A 13,018-nucleotide genomic window follows, 5' to 3' on the forward strand; every position below is an offset into this window, starting at 1 on the left:
TTACGCCATGGAGCTCAGAGTCCACCGTTCAAACCTGGTTAGGTCAAAAATAAAAATTGACGACCGATCCTTCCTCCACGGTAGCTGCTGGCAGACTGACCTCCCACCGCCGTTTCCTCATATGCTCGGCCGGGAGCGTGTGACAGCGATACCAGGAACTCTTACGTTCCCATAACTCGCTAGACCTCCCACCACTTATGTGAAGGTACATATATATCGTCAGCGAGTATGACATCATGTCCGCCATCTTGGAATCTTTATTTACAATCAGATTTTAATGAGAAAAGTTTTAAAATTTATAAAATAAATTAATAATTTAAAAAAATTAAAAACTCAGTTGCATGTTTCGTTACGGCCACCATCTTGAAAATCCATAATTTCAATGCTAGAAATTCCGAAAAAAAATAATTAAAAATTACCTACTTCAAATGTTTAGTTATGTAATCGATTTCGGTCCTCAGTTAGATTTCCGGCGAGAGTAAACCAGTAATTTATTAATGTATTTAAAAATTCTCAATAAAAAAGAAAATAAAAACTCTTAAGGCACACCGAAAATTTGAATAATGTCACCACTGTATCAAATATCGTTACGGACGCCATCTTAAAAATATTTATTTACTATCCGATTGTATAGAAAAAAATTCAAAATTCATCAAAATGAAAACATATTAGAAAACAGATTGATTAGATCGATTCCCATCCTTGGTTCGAAACCGCAAACCGGTAAGAGCAAAAAATAAATAATTGGACAAATACTTCCTCCACGGAAGCCACCTAGACTGACCTCTCACCACCAATACTAAGGTATATATCGTCAACTGGTATGACGTCATGTCCGCCACCTTGTCTTCGTCCGCTGGAGGCCACCATCTTGTTTTCGTCTGCTATAGTGGACTGACGACATGTTAGTATAATTTTCTGTTCACCATACCTTTGACCTTAACTGTTGACATTGAACTTTGAAATTGACCTTGAACTTTGACCTTAAAATTTAACCTTGACCTTTAAATTTGACATTAACCTTGAAATTTGACATTGACTTTCAAATTTGACTTTGACCTGGACGACCATCATGGGTCCGACATTTTGTGTTCAGTACATGCTACCAGTAGCTACCACCTGCTAGAGGACATTGCCACCATCTTGTTTTCGTCTGCTGGAGGACACCATCTTGTGTGTGTACTCGTCTTATAGAGTGCATTATCATCACACTTGTTTAAGTTTTACCTGCTAGAGTGTAGTAATCATTTATTATTACTGAGGTGTCCGCCATCTGGATATTTGGGCACCATCTTGGAATCGTATAATTATTTAGCTATAGATTCGGTAAAAAATCCAAAATTCATAAAACAATTCACTCATTAAAGAAATTATTGATTCGAAACTTGGTTCGATCCCTGGACGATATAAAGTTATTTTAATACAACATAAATTTAGCCTAATAGTAGCAGGTTCGAGAAATGAAACACAGCAATTTCTTTTACAAACATAATATTTATTACTTAATTTCTATTCTACGATAGGATCACCCTGCGAAGGTTAGCAATCTTATAAACATTGTCTACATAACCGTGAAATGACTTTGGAACATTTGGAGCTGTTTGAGCATTGAAGCTTTTGGAGAATTTGGAGCTGTTGAAGCTTTGTAGTTATGGAGCTTTGGAGCATTTGGAGCTGTTGGAGCATTGGATCTTTGGCTATAGAAGCTTTTGAAGCTTTGGAGCTTTTGGAGCTGTTGGAGCATTTGGAGCTTTGGAGTTGTTAGAGCATTTTGAGCTTTGGAGCTGTTGGAGCATTTGGAGTTTTGGAGATGTTGGAGCATTTGGAGCTTTGGAGCTGTTGGAGCATTTGGTGCTGTTGGAGCATTTGGTGCATTTGGAGCTGTAGGAGCATTTGGAGCTGTTGGAGCATTGGAGCTTTGGAGCTGTTGAAGCTTTTGAAGGTTTGGAGCTTTTGGAACTGTTGGAGCATTTGGATCTGTTGGAGCATAGAAGCTTTTGGAGCATTTGGAGCTTTTTGAGAATTTGGAACTGTTGGAGATTTGGGGCATTTGTAGCTGTGGGATCATAGAAACTTTTGGAGCATTTGGAGCTGTTGGATAATTTGGAGTTTGGAGCTGTTGAAGAATTTGGAGCTTTATAGCTTTTGGGGCATTTGGAGCTTTGGAGCTGTTGGAGCATTTGCTGTTTTGGAGATGTTTTAGCATTTGGAGCTTTGGAACTGTTGGAGCTTTGGAGCTTTGGAGCTGTTTGAGCTTTGGAGCTTTAAAGCTGTTGGAGCTTTGGAGATTTTGAGCCAAAAGACAGTTGGAATCAAAGATTGATGGAGCCAATGACTATTGGAACTTTGGAGCTGTTGGAGCTTTGGAGCTTTTGAGCCAAAAGACAGTTGGAATCAAATATTGATGGAGTTAATGACTATTTGAACTTTGGAGCTGTTGGAGTTTTGGAGCTTTGGTGCTGATGGAGCTTTGGAGCTTTGGAGCGTTTAAGCTGTTGGAGAATTGGAGCTTTGGAGCTGTTGGAGTTTTGGAACTGTTGGAGCTGTTGGAGCTATGGAGCTGTTGGAGTTTTTGAGCTGCTGGAGATTTGGAGCTTTTGGAGCTTTGGAGCTTTGGAGCTATGGAGTTGTTGTAGCATTTGGAGCCAAAGACATTTATAATTTCCTTGGCGGTATCAGGCTGAATATTATAAATCAGCTTACTGATGATGCAGCAACAAACATTCCTTTAAAATATAACATGTGTCTGGACTCTATATATGGAAAGTCATATATGTTCGATGACAAAGTGAAGAAGTGTGCATTCCAGACATCGGCTGCAGTAATACAGTTCTGACGTCGTGAAGCAGAGTGTTAAACATGGTGTCCAGAAACTCTGTCATGAAGAGGACTATGTCAGTAAACGTTCTGGCTGGTCTCTGTCTAGTATATACGGATTGGAGCTAAGAATTAGTCATTTCACGGGTATGTAGACAAAATGTTTATAAAATTGCTAACCATTGCAGGGTGATCTTATAGTAGAATAGAAATTAAGTAATAAATATTATGTTTGTAAAAGAAATTGCTGTGTTTCATTCCTCGAACCTGTTACTATTATGCTAAATTTATGTTATATTAAATTATTTTTATATCGTCCAGAGATCGAAACAATTTTCAGTTCAATAATTCCTTTAATGAGTGAATTTTTTTTATGAATTTTGGTTTTTTCCCGAATCTCTACCTAAAAAATTACACGATTCCAAGATGGTGCCCAAATATCCAGATGGCGGACACCTCAGTAATAATAAATAGTAGTATGGTTTGGGGGTTCCGAGATCAGGCGCCAGGCGGTGGTGCCGGTGCTGGTGTCCGCCATCTTGGATTTGTGACGTCACGACGGCAAAAATTCCTCAAAATTCCTCAAAAATGACTCAAAATGACTCACAAATTCCCGTTTTAAGAAAAAATTTCCCGTTTTCGAGGGAAAAAATTCCCGTTTCGAGGGAAAATTTCCCTTTTTATTCCTTAAAAATCCCAGCGGCTAGAAATGTCCTGATAGAGGCTTAAGCATCCTTAACTCAAGCCTCAGTTAAGCCTCTATCAGGATGTGACCTTGACCTTTGACCTTGACCCTGTCGGCCATCTTGGATCCACCATCTTGGATGACGTCATTTCGTTTTCTCGAACATTTCGGCATTGTGTTATCCGCCATTTTGAATTATGACGTTACCGTTGCAATTTCCGTTACGGCCGCCATCTTTAAATTTATTATCCGATTTTAATGAAAAAATTTAAAAATTATAAAAAAATTAAATAATAAAATTTTTAATAAAATATTTAAAAAACAAACATTTACGACACGGAGCTCGGAGTCCTCGGTTCAAACCCGACGAGTGCAAAAAAAATAAAAATGGCGACCGATCCTTCCCCCGCGGTGGCTGCAGGCATACTGACTCCCTCCACTTTTTTTTTCAAAGCATATATATATATATCGTCAGGTAGTATGACGTCATGTCCGCCATCTTGTCCTCGTCTGCTGGAAGCCATCATCAGTGTATCGTCGGCGAGAGTGCGCTGACGTAATGTTAGTTTAATTCTTATCCGCTAGAGTGCAGTAATCATTTATTATTGCTGTGACACCCGACATCTTGTCATTTGGCCGCCATCTTGAAAATCCATATTTATTTAGCTAGAAATTCGGGAAAAATTCCAAAATTCATTAAATAAATTGACAATAAATATACGGATCGATTAGATCGACTAAGGTCCTTGGTACGATCTAGGACGATGCAAAAAAATTAAATATAACATCAATTTAACATAATAGTAACAGGTTCGAGGAATTAAACGCCACAAGTTCTTTTACAAACATAATATTTATTACATAATTTCTATTCTACTACAGGATTATTTGCGAAAGCCAGCAATCTTATAATCATTTAGTTCCGCAGCGGTGTGAAATGACTAATTCTTAGCTCCAATCGGTTTATACTAGACAGAGTCCAGCCAGAACCTTTACAGACATAGTCCACCTCTTCTTGACAGAGTTTCTGGATACCGTTTTTAACAGTTTGCTTCACATCGTTAGAACTGTAAATTACTGCAGCCGATGTCTTGAATACACACTTCTTCACTTTGTCATCGAACGGATATGGCTTTCCATATATACAGTCCAACCACAAGTTATATTTCAAAGGTCCGTTTGTTGCTACATCATCAGTAAGCTGATTGATTATGTCCTCTCTGATATCATCAAGAAAATTACAAATGTCTTTCGACTCACCTAACGTATTTAAATAATAGTAGTCCTTCAATGTTCCACGAAATGCATACTGCGCCAAGTAGAAGCCATTATCGTTCACTTGTAATGCGCCGAACACAGTCTTAGGTTTATTTTCCTGTTCAGACGTCATACCAATCGGTTGCTGCACATCGGTTTTCTTGCTTGTACGCTCACGAGCCTTCAACCTAAACCGAGGAGTCGAAATTTCTGCAGGTAGTTCAGCAGTAGGGGCACGGACTTCACCTTTACAGTTTTTCGCATGTCGTCGCAAATTATCAATTCTAGTAAACCATTCATGACACTCATCACACCGAAACTTCATGCGAGATGGATTCTTCGTGCATTTGCTCCGCTCATGTCTTCATGCATCATGAGCAAATGCGAACGACGTATCACAGTAGCTGCAAGGATACCGTGGTGATGAAGACGAACCTTTCAGACCCGATCCAGATACTGACATTGCCGCAGTTGCACCATCTCCAGGCATACTCTTATGAAAATCAACGCATCGTTGTTGCGCCGAAACCTTTACTTTCTGCCGAACAGCAGGACCTTTGCATGCCTTCATGTGCGTTTTCATATTATCTTTTCTGGCAAAACTGCTTATGACATTTCTCACAAACAAACATTTTACGATATAGGTTCTTGGCACATTCTCTATTCTCATGTCGTCGAGCATTGCTGTTGTTTGAGAAAATCTTGTCGCAGTAACAGCACCGATGTTCGTTAGTTGTTGTCGATTCGGCATCCATTGAAGTCTCCATTGATGGCGAACCAGCGTTCGCCGAGTTTCCCTGTGCAGCCAGCACTAGCGGCATTAAAGTCTCTTCTGCTGGCGGTACCACGTCTGTTGAAGTCTCCTCCAGTGTTGACATCGACGTTGCCAACGAGATCTGCTCCATCGTCGACGCTGACGTCAAGGTTCCCGCAGTCGATGGTACAACCTCCATCGAGTTCGTCGTTAAAGTCGGTAAAGATGCCATCGAGTTCGCAAGAACAGGTAATTACGCGACTTATGCACCAGAAGAAACAAACTAGGCGATCCTTACAACACCGACGTCAGTAACAAACCGAGCGTCCTGCTGTCTAGGACTCGCTTATATACATGCACCGTATGGAATAATACGATAGTCAAATCAAGATCAATTTACTAAAATACTAGAGTCAAAACAACATTAAAAAATAGAAGCACCATCAACAAAAAAAGGAAGCACATTTGGAAGCACCGACAAAGAAACGGCAGCACCGCCAACGAAAATGAAGCACATTTGGAAGCACCGACAACGAAAAGGCAGCACCGGCATCGAAAAGGAAGCACATTTGGAAGCACCGACAACGAAAAGACAGCACCGGCATCGAAAAGGCAGCACATTTAGAAGCACAGACAACGAAAAGGCAGCACCGGCATCGAAAAGGAAACACATTTGGAAGCACCGACAACGAAAAGGCAGCACATTTGGAAGCACCGACAAAGAAAAGGCAGCACCGCCAACGAAAAGGAAGCACATTCGGAAGCACCGACAAAGAAAAGGCAGCACCACCAACGAAAAGGAAGCACATTTGGAAGCACCGACAACGAAAAGGCAGCACCGGCATCGAAAAGGAAGCACATTTGGAAGCACCGACAACGAAAAGGCAGCACATTTGGAATCACCGACAACGAAAAGGCAGCACATTTGGAAGCACCGACAACGAAAAGGCAGCACATTTGGAAGCACCGACAACGAAAAGGCAGCACCGGCATCGAAAAGGAAGCACATTTGGAAGCACCGACAACGAAAAGGCAGCAACGACAACGAAAAGGAAGCACATTTGGAAGCACCGACAACGAAAAGGCAGCACATTTGGAAGCACCGACAACGAAAAGGCAGCACATTTGGAAGTACCGACAACGAAAAGGCAGCACATTTGGAAGCACCGACAACGTAAAGGCAGCACATTTGGAAGCACCGACAACGTAAAGGCAGCACATTTGGAAGCACCGACAACGTAAAGGCAGCACATTTGGAAGCACCGACAACGAAAAGGCAGCACATTTGGAAGCACCGACAACGAAAAGGCAGCACATTTGGAAGCACCGACAACGAAAAGGCAGCACATTTGGAAGCACCGTCAACGTAAAGGCAACACATTTGGAAGCACCGACAACGAAAAGGCAGCACATTTGGAAGCACCGACAACGAAAAGGCAGCACATTTGGAAGCACCGACAACGAAAAGGCAGCACATTTGGAAGCACCGCCAACGAAAAGGCTGCACATTTTGGATGCATCATCGAATAAGGAAGCACATTTGGAAGCTCCATCAACTAAAAAAGGCAAAAAGGAAGCACAAGTTACGAGATCTAAGTCTTAGTAAGAAATCATAATACAAGAAATAAAAACATTACATTCTTATAATTTAAATTATTTATTTTATTGCTTTACATTATACAAATGCAAGTAAAACAAGTCATTATTGTATGTAGCCAGCATTCCTTAGTTCCTTGAGTATGAAGGATATTTCTTTGATGCACGAATAGTTTCCTGCACAAAGCGAACCATGTAGAAGTCTTAGCCGGTCAACCAATATGTTTGGATCTTTCCATGATGTGTAATCATTCTCTTCTACAACCATCTTCCTTGCACCTTTATAATAAATATTATGATCTCTGGTGTCTTCCGTTTTACCACCAACCGCATGGTAACTTTCATGTTTGAGACGGTGATCATCACAAGCTTGATCAGATTTATTTAATATATCACGTCGTTTCCATCGTTTCGGTCTCAGGACACCGCCACATTCTTCGATCTTGGCAGCTTTAGGTGCTTCATCATAGTCTATGTCTTTGTCAACAGCCTCATAGTCACTGTAACAATCACCGTAGAAGGAATCGTCTTCACCCAATTTACCGTAATAATTCGATGTTGATGATGTTGAAGTGTCTTCATCGTCTTCATGCTTCCTTTTTAGGAGTCCATCATTTTTACAAAGTAGGAAAGAACTACTTGAATTCGGCTGGAATATATTCTCACTTTTCACGTTAAGGATTCTTCCATTGTCTTCATTCTTCCGTAAATCATCAACCTTCTTCAATTTAAGTTCTTTGTCGAGATCGGAAGAACCAAGAAAATTATTGTCGTAATGCAGATCACTCTTCCTTAGGCTAGTAGATTCATCGTTGTCCTCTAGCTTGTACGCAGGCTTGGCGCTACAAGTTCTGCCATGTCTTTTTAGGCTCTCTCTCCGCGTAAACGACTTGCTACATCGAACACAACTTATCATATTGCGCAGGGGATTTTTAACACAGTCATTCTTCTCGTGTTGTCTTTTATTCTTTCTCAAGATAAACTCTTTACTGCAAAACTTACACCTATGTTCTTTCGATACAGCGTCAGATCCCAAATCGGAATTCATATTAGTTACTGAGACTAATACCAGATACCAATTGAGTGTTTTAAATTAGATTCAATACTTAAATAGAAATTTTTTCATATTTCATCAGCGAGAAATAATATATCTCATGCAAAAGTACTTTATGCATGTAGTTCTGCTTTTCAACAACAGATGTCGCCACATGTTGCTTGCAGGTAAATAATATTTAGTTCTTTTATGCGGGATGCGGGATGCTCACTAACGATCGCAAAAGAAGGATGGCTTCGCTAGACTCCAAGGAAAAGGAAGTTCGTCTTGCATGTTGGTGCTCCACAGATGTCTCATGGCGTAATATTAATTTGACTGAGTAATGATATTTGTTAATCCCACCTGATAAAAATATTGCAAGTTTTGATTTAGTAGCAGAAATTATCGAATTAAATGTAACTCCAAATAAAATGACATGTCTCATTAGACCAAAAAAAATCCATGCAGAGAGCGGTTTCTCAGAATAGTCAGAAACACTTGAAGAAACCACAGGAATGATTGCAAGAACACGGGAAAAACCATCAAAATATTGTCAAGAATAATCAGGAGCACACTGAGAAAACCACCATAATATTAACAATAATAATCGGAAGCACACGGAGAAAACCATCATAATATTGACCAGATTAATCGGAAGCACACAGAGAAAACCACCACTTGTTTTCTTTGATATCATAAAATTACAAGAAAAAATATTTAAAAATAAAAATAAATTAATAAAAAAATAAAAAAATGCATAAATTTCTGGCTTGTACAAGAACTCTATCTTTGCTCAACAATGATAAGTTTACAAGCTAGCAGAAACTGTTTATGCATTTTTTTATTTTTTTATTTTTAGGTTAGGCTAGGTTAGGATAGGCTAGGTTAAGTTAGGTTAGGTTATATTACGCTAGGTAAGGTTAGGTTAGGTAAGGTTAGGTTAGGTAAGGTTAGGTTTGATTGTGGTATTTCAGCGTTAAGGTACATTTAAGAAACACACACAAATTCATTAAGTTGTTATTTCGACGTTGTGGTACACAGCAGTTTTCTATCTGTCGGTGTTGTGGTCAATTTTGACATTCGGCGTTATGGTATTTCGGCGTTGTGGTAATGACCCGCTGATATCTATCGCTGTGCGGTCTTGGGGAGTTCCGCGGGCCGCCGCGCGGAGTGGCGTGGACGTACGCCGCCTCGGGTCGGTTCGGGATGACGCGACTCGTCACGGCCGCTCTCGTCGGTTCGAGAAGGGCGCCACAGTACTCAAGCAGCGACGCCGGCCTCCGCGAGAGTTCCGCGTTGAGTTCCAAGTGAGTTCCACAAGAAGACCCGCGACAAGTTCGGCGATGCGGACAGGCGCGGGGTAAGGGGCGAACCACTGTTGAACCCAGCTCCAGTGAGGAGTGCGAACTGCGGAACTCGACAGACATTGAGTGACTGAAGAATAAACATTTTCAAGTGCTAGTGATTTGTGATCGGACATATTTAAGTACCATTATTTATTATTAATGTAAATATGAATAATCAATAAAACTGTAATAAATCTTAATTGGGATATCCCTTTACGAACTCAGTTATCCCCACATTATTAAGTCGTAACAATATTATCTAAAAATTTAGCGGAAAATATTTTTGATACAACTAAGCATTAATAAAACGCGTGGGAAAAATATCAATGGCTGAAGGACAAACAATTTTTATAACTCACCTAGTCGGAGTGCTATCACATCCATTCTAATTTATTTTAAGCCTTCTGAATACTATCTGATGTTTTCTACAATAAAATTTCTATGCAACCATTTATTTCTTCAAGGTGTGAAATATAGTGGTTAAAACAAAATAAAATTACTCCTTTAAAAGGCAGGATATGAAATTTGTTTTAACATTGGGTATTTTTTCTTATAATCATTTCAACTTTTGTTTTAAATACATTTTTAATACAACAAATCATTATTGTAAGGTGTGTAAATAAATGATTATTAAGATAAATTATTTCATTTAAATTTGTAAGCTCGTTCTTCTATACATTTTTGTAAATCTTTTTTATATTACCAAAATATTTTATATAAAATGTTTCTTGATAACTGCAACCCTTAGCACAAAGAGCGAATATATTTCATTTATGCTTAGCTTAGGGGACAAAATGCTTCTTACGTATACATGCGCCGGGACAGTTTCAAACTCATGGCTATGACAATCTTATTGAGAATAATCTAGAAATTGTAAGAAGTTGCTGGATACATAGCAAACATGTTAAACATTTAAGCTGCTTGTGTTGTACAAAAATGTTTGACATGTAGAATGTTTTTTATGATGTTTCATAAGTTTCTAAAATGCTTTGGAAGTCTTTAGAACATTCCAAAATAAATAAGTATTTCGAAATATACCTGCGACGGTAGGCTGTGCTGAACGGGATTTTTTTTTGTGTTGTTCAAGACAAGTTTCCAGACTGTATAACCATTCAATAAATACAATTCTCATATTTAAGTATGGAAATCACACTTTATTGTTTACATCACATAATAAAATACTGGCATTTGACACAAAATATGATTACAAATTGTTGGTATGGTTGAAAAGATTTTTTCCCACTAATAATAAAACAGAGTTTCATTTGAAAACATGTAGGAAGTTTCAAATCTTGATGGGTTGGATAACGAGATCAAATCTTCATCACTGTGTCATTTATACACATGAATATAATTGTAACTTACAAGTAAAGATTTATTGATTAAAAACGATCCTTACAATGTTAAGTCTACAGTAAATATTTATCACTCAGCCTTTATTCAGTCATAGTCATACTAGCTTATAAAAAGAAACAATTTTTCACTACATTTGTTTACACCATCATTTCTCGTAGCAAAATTCAGGAAAAAAAAAAAGACAATTGTGTTGGGGATTTGGAAAAAAAAGGATTACTGCTGAAAAAAAAATTGAAATTATTTTCTCAGGACATGTACTTGGTAAAAATTGGTGGGGATAAGATGGTAAAGCACCAAGTATAGCATGCGGAGGCGTCCAATAAAGCTCCTGGCAACCACTTAAGTCTTTCAGATTAGAGGTTATTCTATGTTAAGCCCGTCCTACAACGAGTTATGAAAGCCTTGGAAGTCGTAGTGGCATTCTCAGTGCTTTAAAAGACAACGTTCTAATTTTATAGTTAGCAAATCTTTATATTAACCAGTAAAACACTAAAATAATATGAAAATAGAAAATAATATGAAACCCAAATACTTCATTTTTGAGGGGAAAACTGTACTTTACTTTTATGTAAATTACGCCGATCAAAACTAACACCATTTTTTTCACAGGAAGTTTTGAATCTCGTAGTCACTTCTCAGTGTTGAATGGCTAGTTCTTGGTAGTCGTATGAGCTGAATTATAATAATCAGCTCCATGGCTCTAAAAAATGTTTCTGATATGTTGCAGGAACGTTTCAATGTTTCGAATTATGTAGGTTACATTTGTGAAATGTTTCTGTGATGATACGTGCTGCATAGACCGGGTTGACGCGGAGCGACCGCCAATAAATAGTGGGCTGATGGTAGTGGGGAAAGGGGTGGTGGGGAGGGGGAGGCGGTGGGCGGAGCCTAGAGGCGGAGATTGCGGTTCGTGGAACTGACGTAGTTGAGCAGCTCGTCGCTGTCCTCGCAGATGAACGGCTTCTCGTGGTAGCAGGCCACGTCGTGCCAGGCGATGCCGTCCCCGTACACGTTGTTCAGCACGGCCAAGCACGACTCGTTGGTGCCGTTGATGTCGAACTCGGCGTTGTCGGGCTGGCGCTGCTTCTTGTGGCCCGTCTGGCTCCACGGGTTGAAGTTGAAGCCGGCGGGCACCTGGTTGGTGGGCGACATCTTCTGGCGCGTCGTCGACCAGAACCAGCCGTACAGGTTCTTGGGCTCCAGGTCGCGGCGGCCCTCGCAGCCCTTGAAGTCGCACAGGCGGCCGCTCGTCCAGATGTACGGCACGTCACCTGGAGCAACAAGTCCGCCGGCCATCACTCACTTCCTCCTCTCGCGTCCGAGCGGACACCCTCTACGGCTTTGGGGCCATTCAGTCGTCACGTGCTCATCAAGTGAAACTGTTAAGCTTTTGGCAACTTCTATACTACGCGTTAGTAGTTTACGTTTTATTTTTGGCTTCATGGCAGTCGATGTCATTGGAGACGCAGACACACAATGCAGGGTTTGTAAAAAATCGCAAGAAACGTAATTACGCAACATGCAACCAACGCAAGAACCTTTGATTTTAAAGCACGAAAGTCTCAAGATGTCGTCGCCAAACCTACAAATTTAAATTGTAAGACAGTAGAAAAATCTCCCCAGATCTTCTTTTGAATATTTAATTTTTATAAACAAAATGTTTTTAATCTTCACTAATTGTATTAAAAAGTATCATATTATTTTATTGTACGAAGTTTAAAATGTGAAAAAATTATGTATATAATAAAAACAATATCGTGGCCTTCTATGCACATGAAATCTACGTATGTAAATGTTTTCGAAACACTTTACTTAAAATATCGAGGGTTGGAAAAGCAAGTTGTAACACAAGAAGTTGAAAGTTGACTGATGCTTGAAAGTTGTTTCTGCGTCTTGCGAAGTATATAAACGGAACGTAACTACATACAGAAACGTTTGGCGTTCTGAGTTTCATGCGTTCTTGCGTTCATTGCGTAAGTCGTTCCACTGGCGAGTCTCGATCAGCTATTCTTGTACAGACAACTAAATCAAACAACCTATTTTACTTTGCACTTGCTCGTATTTTAAAAATAACATCTCCTAATGACTCTTAAAAATTTACTTGCAAAAATGAATTAGAGTTTACGAAACGCAATCTGTATCTCACTCGACAACTGCCACGCACACTATTGCAT

At 39.5% G+C, this 13,018-nt stretch overlaps 1 protein-coding gene across 1 annotated transcript in view; it reads right to left on the minus strand.

The window, feature by feature from the left end:
- Positions 1-10,264: 10,264 nt before the first annotated feature.
- The window catches only part of LOC134536808 (uncharacterized), a 36,146-nt gene continuing 33,392 nt past the window's right edge, over positions 10,265-13,018 (minus strand). The window contains exon 4 of the mRNA XM_063376753.1: positions 10,265-12,115. Coding sequence (XP_063232823.1) covers positions 11,733-12,115 — 383 coding nt within the window. The 3' untranslated portion in view covers positions 10,265-11,732. The remainder of the gene's footprint in view (positions 12,116-13,018) is intronic.

Source organism: Bacillus rossius, chromosome 1 (assembly GCF_032445375.1).
Source record: "Bacillus rossius redtenbacheri isolate Brsri chromosome 1, Brsri_v3, whole genome shotgun sequence".
Taxonomy (NCBI): domain Eukaryota; kingdom Metazoa; phylum Arthropoda; class Insecta; order Phasmatodea; family Bacillidae; genus Bacillus; species Bacillus rossius.